The following is a 20,011-nucleotide window of genomic DNA, read 5'->3' on the forward strand; positions in this document are numbered from 1 at the left end:
GGGGGAGGCGGGAGCGGGGTCTCCACCGGCGGCCTCAACGGGCACTGAGACTGAATCCTCGTCCATCGGGGTGGGACCTGCTGGCCGCCTATCCCTGACTGGAGCATAAGTGCGGGTAGGTGCCTAGACGCCAGCCGGGGTCGCCTGTCCGCCAGCCTGTGCTGCCTGCTGGCGTCTGCGACGGTCCCTGCGGGCCGGGCGTTTCCGCCGGCGAACCTCCTGCCATCCGCCAGCCTCCTGGGACTGCGCGGCATCCTCCGCCGGGGCCTGCTCGTCAGATGATGGCGCCTGCTGAGACGAGCCAGGGATGTCCGGTCTCTGAGGTGGATGGCCACCCCTCGGGCCTCCCGAAGGGGGTCCAGAGGCGGCAGAGCGTGAAGGATGAACCCCCTTGCGGGGACAACCGCGTGCGAGGTGGCCCATCTCTCGACAGATGTAGCACTGGCTGGGGAGGCCCGAATACTCCACGTGCTGTATCAGATGTCCTCCAGAAAGACAAGGGAGGAGGATCGTCTTCGGGAGGGACTCCGGTGACGGAACCACAACACGAATGGCCGGGAGTCCTGCTGCCCGAGCTATCACTGAGGCCGCTGTCTGAGGCGTCTCCACCACCTGCCCGAACGCCTTGCCAATGGATGACAAGAGGGGCAAGTACTCCCTGCGGAGTCCAGGAAAGCAGATAGTGGTGGGGAAACCTGTCGTGCCTGCTAGCGGGTCAAAAGCGGGGTCGAAACCGTGAGTCCATCGCGCCAGGAATGCCCGGGATGAGCGGAGGGCAATGGGGCTCCGAGCCAGCACCGTCTGAGCTGCCTGGGGGGACTCGAAATCCACCTGGTAGTAGCCACGTCCCAAAAAATCGACGCTGACGATCTTGGCAGGCACGCCAACGAGGCTGCCTTGCAGAAGGTCGCGAAGCTCTCTCCGCATCGGACGGCTACCCACTATCTTGCAGACCAAGGAGGAGGCCTCAAGAGCGGATACTGTGGAAACAAACAACTGCTGATCTGCAGCTGTGAACTCTAGACGGAGACTGGAATTGGCAGGGGTAGTCGGAGCAGCTTCCATGGAGTCCTCCAGAGGGAAAAGGCCAGAGACCGGGGTCACCAACGGGAGGGACACAGCCCTACGAGGAAACGGAGAGGCGGAAGGTGAGAGGATAGCGGGGGCGGAGCAGGGGGAGGGGGGAGGGGGGGGCTGAGGCGGGGGGGGGGGGGGGGGGGCGGTGGGAGGAAGGGCGAGACGGAGGGGGAGGCGAGGGAGAAGGCGGGGGGAAGAGCTGCGAAGCGGAGGAGAAGGCGGGGGGGGAGAAATGGCAGGGAAGAGATGGCGGGGGAGGAAGCAAGGAAGGAGGGGGGGGGGGGGGGAGAGATGGCGGGGGAGGAAGCGAGGAGGAGGCGGGGGAGGAGAAGGCGGGGGGGAGATGGTGGGGGAGGAAGCGGGGAAGGAGGCGGGGGAGAGATGCAGAGGAGAGGCGGGGGACGGGGGGGGGAGAGGGGGGCACGCGACGGCGAGGGGCAGCGGGGGGAGGGTAGACGGGAGGGGGGGGATGGGGCGAAGCTTCGCAGGAGCAGATCGCATTCTTTTTTGGTACATGTACCATATTGGCCAGCACATATCACTAGCATCCATATGAAGGATGAAATTTTGCCATTCATGTCTTTCATTGACGAGCATATGAGATGCATGGGAAGTATTGTCTTCTTCTCTAGGGGAGTTATTGAAATACCCACACACAAAAGCATGTGTGAGCCAAGGATAGGAGGCAAAAGTTCGCCACAACCTTTGTCTCGCAGATGACAATTGAGAAGCATAAAAGTCTTGCAAACTAATATACTTCTCCTTGCAACATACATTGCATAACAATCCATCTCCCATGAGGATCATTGAATTCAAACACAGGCTGCAACTCATGCCTTACAAGGAAAGCAAGTCCTGAATAACTATCGGTTCCCGTCCCCCCCCTATTGTATGATATAGCCTCTCAGTTATTTGTACCTTTATTGTACTTTTTTGCACCTAGGAAGAGTCTCCCTAGCTGCCTTGATTAGATCTCTGCTCTGCCTTCTTATGAGCAGGAGAGGTTTTTGGTAGCCTAGTGGGCGTTTTTTTTTATAACTAATGAAAGGATCTTTTCTCGGAAAAAAAAAAAAACTACCGGTTCCCGCATAAAATATATCATAACCAACGAAGTGCCCATACTGACCAACCACCAAACTCATGCTCATTATGCACTTGGATACACAACACATCAGGCTTCATTCTATTTACATAGTACCAAAAGTGCCTCCATTTATTCGAATCACAAAGGCCCTGAACATTGTAAGTCACACACTTTACTGGTGTCATTGACATCTCTATCAGAAAAAATATAAGAAAGTTAATTGACATCCATGCTGTGGTCACACCAACATCGTGTAATACATGCCACATTACATCATTTTTATCTACAATTTGTGTGCCTCCTTTACAGATTTTCGCCCAGTTTCTATACGCAACATTTGTAAAAGGATTTTGATTTTGACCTTGTACAATTTGTGGCTCAGTCCAGTTCTAGATATGATATGTAGAGTGGTGGCTACTTAGCTGTTTTCTTTGGAATCACAACTCCATCTTTGTCAACCTTCCCTTTTACTTTGTCCTTTGCAGTAATTGGTGTTTTATTATTTGCCAGAGTTCCATTATGCATTGAAGCCTTACCCTTGAACTTTTCGTGCATCTTAACCCTAGCTCTTGTGTTAAACCACCTTGTTGACAGGTTGCACAACTTCTTGTTGTTGAGGTGGATATACAACTTTTGGAGGGGGATAGTGTATTATAGATGGACATTGCGAGGCTATGTGCCCAAATTTACGACATTGGAAATAGGCTCCAGTAAACACACCCCAATTAAGCTCATAATATTTTTTGCCAATAGCTAAAGGACCAATTCCACGTCTGCTCACCCCAATAGAAATGCGAGGGATAGTGGGTTTATTAGTGTCCCACAAAATACAAAAATGATTTCCATTTCCTATGGGTCTAGGTGGGCATATAACCTTACCTAGTGATGCTGCTATGCCTGGGAGACGAGCCTTGAATTCCTGTGGAAAGTGCACCACTTCCACCCACACTGGGAATTTATGCTTAAATCACATTTGATAATCCTTAATACGTGACTAGGGCACTACATGCACCATCTGTGTGCCATACATCAAAGGCGACATTTCCAAAAGCGTAGTACGATGTATGCTATTTGAGAGAAGCACTTCAAAAAAGCCACGAGAGGCTCAGTACACCCCATCAACAAAACCCCTTTTCCAAATTGATTTCAACCATTGTGTCACTTCCTGGGCTTGGGGCATTTTCCGAGGGAAGAAAATTACCACTGCATTTTCAGAAAAACGCTTGAGAGGGGTGACAATCGAAGGATAAACTGTGTGATAGGAAAGCAACGATTGCACACACATCAGAAGTAGAGGTTGCGCATGATAAAAAAAACAAAGGAGAGGACGCACACGATAGAAAAACAGAGGTCGCACAACAGGAGAGCATGGCGCAGCTTGTCTCCCTCGGCAGCCTTGAACACACTGCACACCCGCTGCGAACACAAGATCTCTGTGACCTTTCGCAGACACACAGATAGTCAAGTGATGGAGATGCAGAAGAATTCTATGTTCGAAAGCTAGGGACCAAGCATAACACTCTCACAGCCAGACCTATCTCGCTCGCTCGTTCGAGCACCTCTCCAAAAAGATGTGGCGCGCACACTTTTTTTAAAAAGTAAAAAAAACGAGTGTTTTATTACCAAGGAGCAATGCACATGGGGAGGATGTACTTCAGAGAGAAGTCATCCAATGAAAAAAGCTAGAAGCGGTGTATCAATAGCCTCCAACTGTCGACAATCATGTAGGCACTAGCGAAGATTCGCACGAAAGAAAGCATAAGCATCTAGAGAATGTTGTCAAAACATAATATCGTTCCTAGCCTTTAGTCTAGATCATGAAAGTGTTAAATCCAGCTATGCAAGATGGAAAAACACCAAAAATCCAGAAGAATTTTCGTCCTTTGAAAGATGGAAAACGACTTTGGAGATTGCGAGTCAATGTATGTCGTTTTGCCAAAAAAAAAGTGGAAACTGGAAGTATTGTCACAAGGCATCAAGAGAGAATAGACGCTGTTTGAGACGTAGCTTATAACCCCAGATTGGTTGAAGCCTTTGTTTCCACCATTTAGTATTCTTATGCATTCCCTGTAAAGTATCAGCATGAGGTTGGATCCACGGGGAAGAAAGCAACAATTTCTACACATTACTTGCCGAAAGTGCATCCAATCAAAGAGGACTGATATGACCAACAAGTTGCCAATCATGAAGTTTGTCCTGATCATCCAGGGGTGGGATGGGTTCAAAAGGCCACAACAGTGTAGTAATAGTTTTCCACATTCGCTTGTGATGCAGAACCAAGTTATGTTTCAGACAAGCTTATGGGAAAGTCAACACAAATCCGTCATCTATTACAACATCCGCCACAGTGTTAACTCCAATGGAGGCCAAATAGCAGGCCTTTCGTGGTTCCTATACTACAAGTGGTTGAGGAAACACTGAAGACCAATGAATGATTTCCAATCGAAGAGAATTCCGAGTCAGTGCATCTCTACCATGCCACTGAATGGAAGACAAGGCTAATTTCTAATCATGAAGAAGAAGATGCATAAGGGCATCCCGGAAATTTTCCGTCAAATTTACTAAGCATTGCTTCCCAGTGAGAAATGTGCTAATTGCCATAAGCTTTCGTCTTGATAGAAGCACACATGTTTGCAAGCGTTATGGCCCACAACTACTGATGTTGAAAAAAAGTGGGAATCATGGTGGCCTTTCTTGTCAAGAGATGATAATGCAGATCAAGTATATGTAGTCCACCATGAATTTTAGGAGTGCAGCCAAAGATCGTTAGAAGACGCAGACTCTCATATGATGCTTGGTTTTGCACAGCAATTCCAAGATATCAAACATAAAGGTATCAATATCAATTTTATGCCAAATCAACAACAGCAAGTAAAATTGCACATATGCGAATGTCTGCTAAACCGGAAAACCTCTGAAGATAGCGACAGCAACGAGAGGACCGCCTAGCTCCCCGAACCCTGACCTGCGCCCCTCTGCCTCTGTGGTTGCTTCGCCCCCTCCTTCCTCCGCCTCCCTTCCTTCCTCCATCGCTGCGCCCCTCCGCCTCTGTGCCTTCTTTGCCCCCATCCACACTCTGCCTCCCATCCTTCCTCCATCGCCATTTTCCCCTGCCTCTGCCCGCCCTTCTTCGCCCTCTAGTTTGCGCTGTTTCGCCTCCCCTCCTCTCCCCGCCTCCCCTCTTCCCTCTGCGCAGTCCTGTTGTGCTGCCCTTCCCCCGCCCTTCTTCGCCTTTGCGTCCAGCCATCTCCCCCTTGCTTCCCTTTCCTTTTTGCTTTTCCCTTTTCCACCCTCCCTTCCTTTTCTCCGCCTCCTTGCCTTACCTCTTCCCCTTGGTTCGGATTGCTCCTCATCCGGGTTCAAGTCGGCCTTTTTCTTCGATTAGCATCATGGCTAATCATTCTCCCTCGGCCGGGCAACCATTGTTTTTCCCGAAGCCGAGCTTGTGGTCCTCTACGCCGAAATAGAGAAAGACTCCAAAACGACCCTCATTGCCAGAATCTTTGGATCTCACCCGTCCCGTCTCCAGGCTTGGGATTGGGTCCTAGTGGCTCTGCCCTCCGACCTCGCTCTACACTTTCGAGATGTCAGGTTGCTTGGAAGAGGTTTCTTCCAAGTGGATTTTGATTTTGAGGACGCAGCCTCAGAGGTTTTGAAGGGCAGCCCTTTGCCATTGGGCCCGAGGAATATATTCTTTCTTCCCTACTCCAACTATTTTGACCCTGTTGAGAAAGACCGGAACCGTTTCCCGATTACTCTCAGATTCCCAGGTCTTCCTCGCGCATATTGGCCTATGTTAGAGGCCATCGGGTCTACCTTTGGGCTGGTTCTTCAAGTGCCCCCACTTCACACCTTGCCGACATATTCTGCCCAGGTGGTCACTGCCTCGGCGGATGCTGTCCCCAGGGTATGGTTCTTGCCCGTGACATTGAGCTCTTTGAGGACTATGTTTTGCTTCCGGGCCCTTGTGGCCCTTTGAAGCAACGTATGGAGATTGCAAGTAAACCCGATCAATGCCGGGTTTGTCACCAACAGGGTCACTTTACTTGAGATTGTCCTCGGGCTCGAGGTTGCAGGAGGCCTCGTAAGCGTGCTTCTCAGGCACCACCTCCCTTAGTTCCTTCCCGTCCTTCAATCCGCCAGGTGTGGCGAGCTGTCTCTCACGCCCGCCCCCCTAGTGCAATTGATGCGAAGGCCTCCTCGGATCATGTACAGATAGATGATGTTTCTGGTCAGAGGGATGTGTCAGCTGATGCATCTTTGCAGAGAGATGATAATCTCAGATCAGGATGATTTTGTTGAGTCCTCTCTACTTGGAGGAGGCGATATGCAGGATGTTCAGCACAGTGGGAATCATGTATTGCAGGATTTTCAGCATAATGTCATTGCCCTTGATGCCCCGCAAGGCGAACAGGTTTCTTGTACATATGCAGGTACTGTGCAGGGCCTCGGACAAGGGCATGTCAGTGGACTTTGCCCCATGGATTTTCCCGTCCTCCAGCATTATGAGAGGCGTCCTCAGGCTGCCCATCGTCTTCTTAGATCGGGGTCACCCTCTTCTCTTCCATGAGAATTGTCTCATGGAATGTTCAGGGCCTTGGAGGGCTTCCCACCCGTGGTAGAAGCGCCTTCTGAAGGACCAGTTTCACCCTGCTGTTACAGGAGGGTCTATGGATGTGCTTTTGTTGCAGGAACACAAATTGGATAGATCTCAGTGTGGCAAAACTGGTAAGATGCTTTCTGGCCACACCTTCTGGTCCTCGGCAGTTGGGACTAGAGGGGGTGTTTGTTTTTCAGTGGCAGCATCTATTATACCTCATGTTATTGGGCACGGTGTTATCATCCCTGCTAGAGCGCAGTGGATCTTGATCATGCATGAGGGTGAGAAATTGTGAATCTTGAATATCTATGCACCTAACGTGTGAGGTGAAAGGGTGGCCTTTTGGGACACCATTACAAATGTCATTCCCCAGGTTGATCATTGGATGGTGGGAGGAGATTTTAATATGGTTGAGCAACCTTCTGACAAGAAGGGTGGACGCGAAGGGGGTTTACACCCTTTGGAGCGAACCTCATGGGAGAGGTTCACGCTTTCCTTTTTTGGCAGGGATTGCTGGACTGAGGATGATTTCCAGAGAAGGCCAAATTCCTTATCTTTATCTTGGCATAACCGCAGGAGCGGGGATGAGAGCATCTTTGCACGTCTGGACAGGTTTTATGTGGATGATTGGTCCTTGGACAGAGGAGGCACCATTGCTATTATGCCTGGCACCACCAAATCCGATCATTGCCCCGTCGTTTTGTGTCTCAGGGAGCCTGGGGCTCGCTCGGCCTCTCCCCGTGTCCGTATCCCTGACTCTCTTTATCTTGATGCTGACATTTCCCTTGAGATCAGAGAGATATGGAGATCTTGTGACGGTCCTGATCCTCGTCATAATATTGCGCTAGCTCTTGAGAGGACCAGCCATCATTATCATAGCACTGCCTTGTCTAAGAAGGAGGCTCTGGACAAGGAGAGAGCTATTAGGCGTAAGATTGCTGCTCTTCAGAGGGAACATGAAAAGCATCCACATGCGACTTGGATTACAGACCTCTTGACCACAGTTAGAGCAGAGTTGCAGTTAGCCATGGACAGGAGGGCTGAGTTTGCCTTTCATGCGAACGAGGCCTTTTGGACTCAGATGGGTGGCAGATGCAACAAAGAGTTTTTTTCAGCGCACAGGCCTTCCCATAGCAGGGATTCTGTGAGGTACTTGCAGGACTCACAGGGTGAGGTTCAAATTGAGCCTGATAAGGTGAGGGGTATTGCTGCAGAATTTTATCAGTCATTGTTGACTGCAGAGGGGCCCTCTCCTCAGAGAGATGTGGCACGGCAGAAAGTTTGGGAGTGCATGCCCAGGCATCATTACAGATGCTATGTGTTCTTCCCTGGATGCCCCTTTCTCGAAGGATGAATTCCTTCACACACTGCATGCTCTTTCCAGTGATTCATGCCCAGGGGATGATGGTCTTTCTCCCGCCTTCTTTATTCTTTTTTGGGATCATATTGGAGATGCTATCACTCTTGCCCTTCAGGATATGTGGTTGTCGGGTATGATGCCTCCATACCTCACGGAGGGGCTAATTCATCTTATCCCCAAGAGTGGGGACAAGACTGACATCAAGCAATGGAGGCCCATCACCCTCCTTGGATCTGCATATAAAATCTTAGCTAAAGCCTTGAGTATAAGGTTGCAGCCGATTCTCCAAAGGACTATCCATGATACCCAGAATGGTTTCCTCCAAGGAAGGAGTATATTTGATAGCATTTTTTCTTTCTGGGAAGCTGTCGAGTGGGCAAAGTCTAGTCAGCAGCCTCTTGCCATTCTTTTGCTTGATTTTGAAAAAGCTTATGACAGAGTGGATTGGGATTTTTTGGAGGGCACTATGGCACACATGGGGTTTTCCCAAAACTGGATCAAAGGGTTGTCTTGCCTATACAGGGAGGCTCATAGCACTGTTTTAGCCTGTGGGGGGCGCGGTGAGCGTTTTCAGATTTCCCATTCAGTGAGGCAGGGCTGTCCCCTCGCCCCTTTACTGTACCTCATTGTAGCGGAGGCTATGAGCAGGTTTCTTCGGGCTGCCCCTGGTGTTGTGGGTCTCAGGCTGCCTTTATGCACGGAGGAAGAGTTTTTGGACTCTGAGTTAGCAGATGATACGGCGTTGTTCCTTGAGGCTTCACATGCTTGTTTATGTTCTTTCCGGACAGCCTTGGAGGCCTTTTGTTTGGTAGCAGGAGCTACTATCAATTGGCATAAGTCAGTTGGTTTTTGGATCAGTGATTCTCCTCTTGCAGATTGGGGTACAGATGTTGGTTTTACTTGGATTGAGAGAGGATGCTCTGCCAGATACCTTGGTTGTCAGGTGGGCGTTGACATCTCCCCTGCACAACAGTTTGCTCCAGTGCTCTTAAGCATTAAAAGCAAACTTCATCACTGGAGTAGGAGGAAGCTCGACTTGGCCTCTAGAGCTTTGGTGGTTAACCAAGTTTTGCTAGCCACGACTTGGTTTATCGCTTCATGCTAGATTTTTCACAAGGGCTGCATTGGCTAGCTTCGTCGCCTTATTCAGAACTTTCTTTGGTCAGGGCTTGATGGAAATGCACACACTAGGGCTAGAGTTGCTTGGAAAACCGTTATCAGGCCTAAGTAGGAAGGGGGATTGAATATCATTGACCCTGAGGTGTAATGTAAGGCTTTGCTTTGTAAGCTAGTTGTTAGGGGTTTTCTTCCAGGCACTGAGCCGTGGAAGGACTTTCTCATGCAGCAGATCACGAAGTGTGTCCCTGTTTGCGGAGGTGACTGGACTCTCAGCTCACGCTTTATTTTTTCAGATGCAGTTCACCGCTCCCCTTCATCCCCCCTGGTTAGGTCCCTCCTACGGGCTTGGGACTACCTGAGGAGTTTTTTGGTACACATCCCCCCGCGTTCAGCGGTGGAATGATTTGATCTTAGATGTGCATGGTAGGCCTCTTGGGGCAGCTATGCATATTCTTTGGGCTGGCTGGGAGACCCTATGCCCCACAGTGCTGGCTTGGAAGAGGTTTCAGAGCCTCACCGAGGTACAGAGATTGGATTTCACGCAGCATTTGAGAGGCTCTAGCCGGAGGATTGCACAGATTGATGCAGCCATTCCCAACGACTGGATTACTGGATCTTTCTTGGAAGGCCGTCATCATACACTGTGTCCCTCCGGCACAGAGGTTAGACAGCTCTTGGGAGATTATTGCTAGCATCTCAGCCTGGAATATGCACCGAGGCCATTGAGGGTACTCCCGTTCTTGTTTCTTAGTGTCTTTGCAGGATTTGGAGTGATATTATTCACACCATCATGGCTACCTGGGCGAGAATCCAGGGATCTTCAAGGGCTGCGGAGAGGAAGCGCGGCCAGTTTATGAGAGAGTGGGACATTGGTATCGTTTTCACGTCCTCTCATTCGGGACCCTATTGGTAGCACAGGGCTCCTGATTGGTTGAGATCTCCACCTTACTTGGTGTGAAATCTCCATTTTGTAAAATTTTTTCATACTTAATAGAAGTCTCCTTTCTGGAAAAAATTTTTTTTTTTGCACATATGCCATAGTTATCGATTGAAAAATTCTGAGACGCACATGTAAAGGCCATGACACACACTTTTTTTTTTTTTAGTAAAACTAGTCGAAATTGCATTATATCATGAATGTACAAAAGGGTTAGGCATCAGGAGGATGTCTAAACCCTAGAACTCAAAAAACAGCAGTAAGAAAGTTCTATGCAAGAGCAGGGCAGTGCTCAAGAAAAGAGCCTATGCCCTATCTATCAGAAACAGTAAAAGAAAAGCTGAATACAAGAAACATCCAAATCTCCCTCATGCACAGCATCATATAAAGACTGCCGCAACGAGGCTCGGAAGAACTCATAAGGCTGGTGAAGGGGTGAATTCAGATATGTATGATTTCGCTGTAGCCAGAGGGTCCACAAGGCCCAGTATCTGATCCAATGGAAGAAAAGAGAATACTGTGACAATGAAGCTGATAAGGTGCCAAACATCCAGAAAAACTTGTAGAATCTGTGTGCAGGAAATCTGAGAGATAAAAAATAGGAGATCTTGTCTAGAAGGATTCTGGAACATGAACAAGACCACAATAAATGCGGAACACTCTCAGTAGTATGATGACATCTTGGACAAATAGGAGAGGCAATCCTTCTTTGAGCCAATTTCACTCCCACTGGAAAAATACCAACAATGCATCTCCAGAGAAAGAGTCTCTGTTTCAATGGCATTTTCAACTTCCATATCAAAGTCAGTTTTGCTTTCCACCAAGCTAAAGACTTATCCAGATGCCAAAGAGAATTAGCATGTTGAGCAATCCATGGAGGAGGTAATATCAATCGATAAGCCTGTATAGAGGTCAACTGATGCAAAGATTGAGAGGATAATCTTGAGCCTGAAGACTGAAGATGCCAATCTTGAAGCCTGTCTCTTACATCCAATGTTGGAATCGGAATGAAAGGGTGTAAGAGATCTGCAATAGCTTTCCATATAGATCTATGATGCATCCCAAGATTGTATTGTTGGCAAGCTGCCGGAAAAGAAAGAATTTGCCCTGTAGTATCCACTACATCATCGATGAACCGGATGCCCAATTTCATAAGATTGTAAGCTCTGATTGGTTGTTGTACAGCAAGGGGAGAGTAAAAAACAGCACTCCAATGTATGCTTTCCATTCGAAGCGAGGAAGCTATAGAGGCAAGATGGGGAGACCATTTGATGCGGGAGAGCACTTTCTTCCAATCCTGAATCAAGGAAGTAGAAAATGGACAACCAGGGATTTTACCTTGAAATTTGCCAAGCACTACTTCCGATGGATCAACCCACCAGCGACCATAAGCATTTGTGCGCATCCGACCACACAGAATAGCCAACATGATAGACCAAGGCTGTTCTTGCTGAAAGAAGGTTTTGAGCATAGTGATCTTTCTTGCCATGACACACACACACACACACATACACACACACACACACATGGATATAAATGTATGTATGTATGTAACGCTCTTCTAATTTACTCAATCTTTAAGTGTTTGATGCCACAGGTACACAGAAGCTCTTCAAAGCACCGGCATGATGGAGAGCTCACCACCGAGGAGAATGAGGAAGAACTGGAAACAGTTGCGAAGTCTCTCACAGGTGACCAAGATAGTGGAAGTTACTCTCTCACTACTTTTCAAACAGGTAGCCAATCCTATGATGGTGCAGACAAGATGCAGTCATCTGTCTGGGATCTCATCCCAGAGCTAAAAGAGAAAATGCATGCTCATCAAAGAGATGGATTCGAGTTTTTATGGAGAAACCTCACTGGATCAATGGGGCCAGGTACCATGCAGAACAATGGAAGGCAAGACACGGGAGGATGCATCATCTCTCATGCTCCAGGAACAGGAAAGTCTTTCCTCATCATTAGCTTCTTGCAGAGTTATCTGCAACTGAATCCGAATTGCAGACCTTTGATTCTTGCCCCCACCATCATGTTACGCCCATGGCAACGAGAATTCAAGAAGTGGAAAGTTGATATCCCTATCCATATACTGAATACATCCCACGATTCTCGTAGGAAGAGGGTATTCCAAGAACATGAAGACACCAAAACCCTCACTTTGGCGTCCGGCTCTAAAGTATCCACAAAGAATCTCATCGATTTGCATCGAATGCAGGCAATATCAGAGTGGCACAAGAAGGACAGCATTCTGATGGTCAGTTATGCACTCTTCGCCCGTCTCACGGATGACGAGAACCCCCAACTTCCAGCCATTTCACGCAATATTGGGCAGTTACTGCTGCAAAGTCCGGGTTTGCTTGTCCTTGATGAAGGACACCTTGCAAGGAATCACGACTCCAAGCTTCGTAAATCACTCATGCGTGTCCGGACCAGATTGCGGATCCTCTTGTCAGGCACCATCTTCCAGAACAACTGCTGCGAACTGTTTAATACTTTTCACCTGGTAAGGCCCACCTTTATGAAGGATGTGTTTCACTCTCAGGGGGATCACACGTGTGAGATGATGGATGAGGGTATGTCTTTGGGAAGGAGGCACAGATCAAAAGGTGACAGGTTTGCTGTGAGGCCGAGGAGGGCAAAAGAGATTGCTGCCTTAAGACTGTCAAAGCAGGATGCCGACAAATACAGTAGTAGTGAGGATGAAGATACAGAGGAGATCCTCCATGACCAAGGGACAGAGGAGGAGGTGGAAGCAAGGGCTAGAAGGTTGTTTATGGAAAAGATAGGAAGGACCCTCGAGAATGGACAACGCAAACGGGGGAAGCTCTTGGAAAACACCATCAAGAGATTGAGGTCCATGACCCACTCATTTGTGCACTACTATGCCGGGGAGGTTTTGAAGAGCCTGCCCGGATTAAAAGACTTCACTGTCTTGCTCAAAGCATCTCCTGTACAGGAAAAGCTTCTTGATGAGATTGCAAAAGTGTGGGATCGCCGCCGAAACACCCTCGAACTTGAGTATGTGGTCTCTAGCATATGCATACATCCATACTTGTTCAAGCAATTTTCATGTAAAGAAGGCTGTGCTAAGGTGAACCTCACAAGGGTCGGGGATTTAGTAAAGGATCCTCGGGAAGGGGTCAAAGTGATGTTCATCATGGAGCTTGTGCGGTTATGTCAGGTGAAGAATGAGAAGCTTCTTATATTCAGCCAAAACATCACACCGCTCGACTTTTTGGAGGACTTGTTTCAGTCGGATTTCAAGTTCCTCGAGGGAGAACGAATCCTGAAGCTGCATGGAAGCCTCCCTCTAGATGACAGACAAGGTATTATTGATTGTTTTAACAAGCCTGGTGGGAATGTAAGGGTGTTACTTGCATCTACAAAAGCCTGTGGTGAGGGTATCACTTTGACCGGGGCTTCAAGGGTAGTTTTTCTTGATATGGTTTGGAATCCGGCAGTCACAAAACAAGCTATGAGTAGGGCATTCCGGCTAGGACAAAGGAAGAAAGTCTTTGTGTACAGGCTTGTTGCATCAGGCACCATGGAGGAGGACAAATATAAGAGGACTATATGGAAAGATTGGTTGTCTAGGTCTATATTTGTGTCATCTATTAATGGTGAAACTAAAGAGAATGCATGTGATCGTCAAGGTAAACATATGTCTGCTAAGAATGCCATTGTTTTAAAGGTGAAAGACCCCGAGCACCACCTAAGCGTCTCATTTGAAGACGATGCCATTTTGGGTACTATATTGGAGAATGAGAGGGAGGACAAAAGTATTCTAAGGATAGTGAAGCATGATAGTTGTTTAGACCAGGGAAACATGGCTAACAGTGATACCGAGGACAGCGAGACAGAGGGGAATGCTTCTAAAGGAGAAAACCAACATCAATAGAGTGTTGAAGTGGCAAATAAGTATGCAAATCAGCAGCACCACCACCTCACCTGTAAGCTTTCAATGTATCATGTTATTAAGGCCGATAATTCTCAACACTCTCGTGCATTTGTAGCCCATATAGTGTCTCGGCAATAGTTGCACATTCCAAGATAAATCTTCTATGTTAGCCAACAAAACCTTTAAAAGTTTGTGCTGATGTAGGCAACTTGCATCATCATTGGCAATGCCATTTCTTACACATCTCTATGTGGCATAAATTAACACTTCAAAATAATAGAAACGTGAGAATTGTGAAAACAAGCTCCCCATACTGTTGCTCTGCACTCTCCCTGTTCGTGCACTTGTGCAGCAGCTCTTGCCCACACCTGTCTGCTCGTAACCTAGTCCCCCCCTTCTTTGCTGTGCATTTCTCCTCCTGCCCGCCTTTCACTTTGCCCCCCCTCCTTTCTGTGCTTTTCTTCTCCAGCCCACCTCTTCCTCCTGTCTGCCTCCCTCCTCTTCTTGCTTGCCACCTCCTGCCTTTGCCCGCAGCCGCCGTCTTCCCACCCTTCCTCCTGCCTGTTGTCTTCAGTACAGAATACATTAGTCAGCTGTCTTCCCACCCTTCCTCCTGCCTGTAGTCTGCCTGTAGTCGTCAGTACAGAATACATTAGTCGCCTTCCATCTTTGATTGGCTTGATGGCTTCTGCCAAACGCCAAACACCGATCTTTCGTCACCCCCCTCGGCCGGGAGAACCATAAACTTTTCACAAGACAAGCTCCACACCTTACAGATTGACATTGAACAGAAAATTCAGCACTACCTTATTGGTTGGATTTATGGATCCCACCCTGCCCACTCTCAAGTGCAGGATTTTCTCCTAGGAGACCTACCCCCAGAGTTGGCATAACATTTCCAGGATGTACGCCTATTTGGTAGGGGCTTCATCCGAGTAGGCTTTGACAAAAGCCACACTCCGGGCTTTGCCTAGTAGTCCTCTTCCACTTGGTCCTAAAAGGATCTTCCTCTTCAGGTATCGCGCACAGATTTTGATCTAGTGAAAGAACACCGACGCCTTACTCCCATTACACTTACATTTCCTGGCCTCCCAATGGCCTACTGTAATTTTCTGAGGTCAATAGGAGCTGCCTTCAGCCCGGTACTGGAGATCCCTCCACTTACCTGGTTCCGCCCTCAGCTTCCTTGGAAGCCGTCATCGCCAGCTAAGACGGGGTACGAAGGAGTTATTGTTCTCGTCTTTGACCCAGCCATCCCAGAGGAACATGTGATTGTGTCTTGCCACAGAGACTAGTGGCTTGCATGATAGAGATTACCGGGAAACCAAATCAGTGCCGTGTCTGCCACTCCCAAGGCCATATTGCTAGGAAGTGTCCTAGAAACATGAAGAGAAGAGGCAGACATGAGAAACATATGCTCGGTGCCTCCTGCCGCTCCACCCCCGACCCAACAGTATTGGGTTATGGTTAGGGACGGGAGACGACCTCCTCTTGCTCCACTAGACCCATTAGTGGAGCACCCTAGCCCCTATGCCTCTCTCATTGAAGATGCAAACTCCGCAGAAGCCAATGATTCAAGATGTGTAGCGAATTAGTCTAGTACTCAGTGTGATGTACATGCATCGCAATCTCCAGGTAGTGGTGACCACGCTCCGTCAGTTTGCCAACATCCCAAAGAAGTTTCCACTCCTTACTTGTATTGTTCACACACATTTGAGGGGTGCCAAAGATATGATACTAGATCGGAACTGTGAGAGTTGTCTCATGGAATGTGCAAGGTCTTGGTGATATTCTTTCTTGCTAGAAGTTCATTAGGAAGTAGCTTCACCATGTAGTCAAGGAAGGTCATATGGACATCTTCTCACAGGAACACTTTGGTCAGTGTAATAGATGTGGGAAGATCTTATCGGGGCACACCTTTTGGTCAGGTGCTGATAGGACCAAAGGGTGTACGTATATGAGTGATTGACGGCCACTATTTTTCCCTTCATTGTTGGGGTCATTATGCCTGCCAGAGCAAAGTGGGCCATTCTTATGTAAGACGGGATGAAACTTCGCATTTAAAAAAAGAGAGAGACTTCTATTAAGTATGAAAAAATTTACAAGAAGGGAGTAGGGCAAATTTCAACCAATCCGATGCCTTGTGTTGCCAGTAAGGCCTTATACGAGAGTCCAAAAAATGCCATGATCCCATTCTTCATGAATTGGCTATGTTTTCTATGTGCAGCCCTCGAAGTTCCCTGAAATTTTTTTTTTTCAAAAAGGAGACTTTTATTAAGTATGAAAAAATTTTACAAAATGGAGATTTCACACCAAGCAAGGTGGAGATCTCAACCAATTAGGAGCCTTGTGCTGCCAATAGGGTCCCGAATGAGAGGACGTGAAAAAGATACCAATGTCCCACTCTCTCATAAACTGGCCGCGCTTCCTCTCCGTAGCCCTCGAAGTTCCCTATATTTTGGCCCAAGTGGCCGTGAGCGTGTGGATAATATCACACCAAATCGTCATCGGACGTCATGTGCATGTTCCCAGCTTCCCCCTGTAACTATTTGGTCCTCCTAGCTCTTTTCACATGATGAAATCCATGCTTGGACACCCGATAGGTGGAAGAAGACATGGGGACAAGGTCCATAAGGTTTGATTAAGAAAAAGCACCATTCTTGGTCAAAAAAGCACGAAAAAGCAAAAAGTCAAATAGGGTTGATCGCGAGTCAAGGGCACCATTGGAAAGAGGAGATTGAGCCGGACCAAAAAGCTAAAAGGCGCTTTCTCAAAAAGCAGCTCTAAGGCCAAAAAGCAAGGCCTTAAAGCCAAAAAAGCAAAGCACTAAAAGTTTAATAATATTTTATTTATAAAAGTAAAAAGAGCAAAAGCAAAGGCAAAAAGAGAAAAGCAAAGCATAAAAAGGCAAAGCAAAAGCATGAAGGCTTTTTGGCAAAAAGCAGGGTCTCTTACAAGTATAAAAAGGATTGGACTTCTCTTATAGGACCATGAACAAGATCATTGAAGGTTGAAGGAGATCGTGGAGTGTGTGTGGGCATCATTATGATCATGGAGACCTTCTTCTTCGCCATCAACACCTTCTCCAACTTGCTTTTCAAATATACGGTCAGCCCTAGACTTGTATGGGCATATGCATAGGCAATACGAAGACGTGTACGGAGCTGTACGGAGCCACGCGAATAGAAATTTCAAAAACCCAAAAAGTGCTTTTTGGAGGTTTTTAATTGCCCAAAAACCATTAAAACAGGTTTTATATTAGTTTTCTTGCCAGAAAGAGATTTTCCATGGTTTTCTTCATCAACAAGGTTGTAGGAGTTTTGGAGATTACTCATGGGAACTCAGACTACTGGAACTTGGACATAGAGCTTGGATATGGAACATAGAGCTTGGACATGGATTTGGACTTCGACTTGATTTGGACTTGGAGTTGGATTTGGATTCATTGGATTTGGATATTAGATTTGGTACTAGGCCAGTGAGAGATACTTGTGGGTCATCCTCGTGGTGTGCACGGCATCAGAGATCTCGTGCCTCGACAACGACATTAACATCGACTTGGATACCCTACATTGACATATCTGTTTGTTTTGTATTCATTGATTGTATTGATCCTGGTTAGCGTACTCGTGGATTGTTCTTGAATATATTCGTGAAAGGGGGCGGGGCCTGTGCCCCGCTCAATGTGGTGTACTGTGTAAGATCCCTATTCCCTTCTCTGTCTCCCCTCTCTCTCTATATCTTTATCTCTTGGACACATGGTTGAGTCTATCACTGCATGTCCCGCTAGGCTTACAGTGGTATCAGAGCAGGATTTCTCTTGAAGAAACTTTCTTGGGGTGACAAAGCCATGTCGAGAGAGGAGGGAAACCAAGGGTCTAATGAAGGGAACAACTATCAGGCCGATCGAGGACTTCAAGATAAGAACTAGGGTCGTCGATCCATTACTCATGAGACCTTAGCCATGTCATCAGAAGAGTACCATGACTTTCAGCAGTTCAGGCAATTTTTCAGAGACGAAGAATTCCTTGCATGGAGAACCAAGCGGGAACGGGACCAAATGTGGTCTCAAATGTTTGAAGATTTTTAAGAATCGAGCCATCGAAGCCGAAGGAGTTGAAGCTACTAAAGCCTATCTTTGGGCCAAAGGAAGGAGTCACTATTGCAAGAGGATCTAGAGCTACCCGCTCTATTTATCATGGAGGAGACAAGGAAGTTACTCCTAGGCATACTCTTTCAAATGCAGTTTCCTCAGGACATGTAAGAGAAATAAAGGCAAAGAAGCCGTAGATATCGGAAGATCATCAGATTGACATCATGCCAGGAAGTTTGACAAATAGTTTGCAGTGGTGCTTAGCCCATTGCATGTTTCGACAAATAAAGCCATGGAATCTTTATGGACCAAAGCTCAAACAAAACCCTTTTGAAGCATTGAGACTTTATGCTAGCAAAGGACCGGTGTTGGTTATTCTAGACCTTTTTGTGGTTGAACATGATGAGATTGCATTGGAGCAGTCTTGAACCAAGCGGGCCATGTTGTGGCCGATAAATGTCAAAGATAACAAGGAAGCAGATGCATTATCTCGGAGACTCTTCAGCCATGCGGTTTCTATGGGTTACCGTATGGATTTTACTTTGATGAAGGATCCTTATGCTTACCAAAGAGGATTTCAAAGATGTCTTGAAACAGATTGCAGATTAGAGATTTGGTGACTTTATATGTCATCAAGTAGGGTTTTCTTATGATGCAAATCCAAGTTATGAGTGACACAAGGAATTGAGGCCAAAGTAATGGAAGAGTGCCATGCTCCTCCCTACATGGGGCATAAAGATACTTTGATTACACTTCACGCTTTAGAGAGCTACTTTTTATTGACCTAGTATGAGAAAGGACGCTATGGATTTACCTTTGTATTCCCAAAGTCAGGAAATGGGAATGATGGTATATGGACCTTTCTTAGGATACCAAGAAGATCAACCATGTATGTCATTGGTTGGACCTTCTCGACCATTGGATACATAATGCCTTCCATGACAGTTTATTGGAACCATGTAGAGGGTTATCCCTAGAGAAACTTGTTTTGAAGGATCCACCAGGGGTGAAAGAGACAAAACAGATTGTGTTTCATTCTGTGAGAAAGAGAGGAAAGACAGTGGTCAGAAAGCTCTCTTGGAATTCAAGAGTTATTCGCTATTGAATGCGAAATGGATACCAGAGAAGTACTTTTAGGACTATCCAGATATACTTCGAGCTTATGAGGAAGTGGTTGGTCCATATGTATTTTAAGTACATATATAGACGTCTTGCAATCAAGAATTCAAGAGGGAGGGATTGTGTCTCTAGCTCTCTTCATTGTATATATATTGGACTGGAATTGATCATTATCCTACTTATAATGGTTATTTGGACATGCTCTAGTTTAGGTGGCAACGATGCCTGGTAGCCCAAGGAGCAAGCTTTGTATCTGGGAGGCAACAATGCCAGCGATCCTAGTGACCACCAGATGGCCTTGAGGATAGTCTAAGAGGTCCTAGTGGCGAGATGGCTCAGCACGGTTTCGATGAAACCAGACAAGACAGTTCATGAACAAGAGGATTATTACTTGTGCATTGCATACTAATGTATGTTTGAATTTTTTTGACTTTGTGTGGTGTTTTTGATGTATGGACAATGCTTGGATTTATGGCGTGTGATAGTCTCCTGGGCTTCAGACTACCTGGCTAGTACCTAAAGTACTCAGTAGACGCGAATGATGCATACTTGTTTGTTGACTAGCTTGTGTCTAGTTTTTGCAGAAGGTGAGTATACATTTATTTTATCTAACACATGTGACAGGCCATGAAGATGTACCATCAAGAACAAGACATCGGTCAAAGAAAAGGCATTGAGATTTTGCCAGATGAGCAGATGACACCACAGATATGGGGAAAGACCA

The 20,011-nt window shown here is 47.0% G+C and overlaps 1 protein-coding gene across 2 annotated transcripts in view; it reads left to right on the forward strand.

Moving 5' to 3' along the window:
- LOC147625703 (SNF2 domain-containing protein CLASSY 1-like) overlaps positions 1–14,192 on the forward strand; it is a 95,952-nt gene extending 81,760 nt beyond the window's left edge. For both annotated transcript variants that reach the window (XM_086817221.1, XM_086817222.1), the window contains one exon: positions 11,775–14,192. In XM_086817221.1, the coding sequence (XP_086673347.1) occupies positions 11,775–14,075 (2,301 nt within the window). In that variant the 3' untranslated portion in view covers positions 14,076–14,192. The remainder of the gene's footprint in view (positions 1–11,774) is intronic.
- Positions 14,193–20,011: the final 5,819 nt, after the last annotated feature.

The sequence above is a fragment of the Cibotium barometz genome, chromosome 23 (genome assembly GCF_041138505.1).
Source record: "Cibotium barometz isolate CiBa-2024 chromosome 23, ASM4113850v1, whole genome shotgun sequence".
Classification (NCBI taxonomy): domain Eukaryota; kingdom Viridiplantae; phylum Streptophyta; class Polypodiopsida; order Cyatheales; family Cibotiaceae; genus Cibotium; species Cibotium barometz.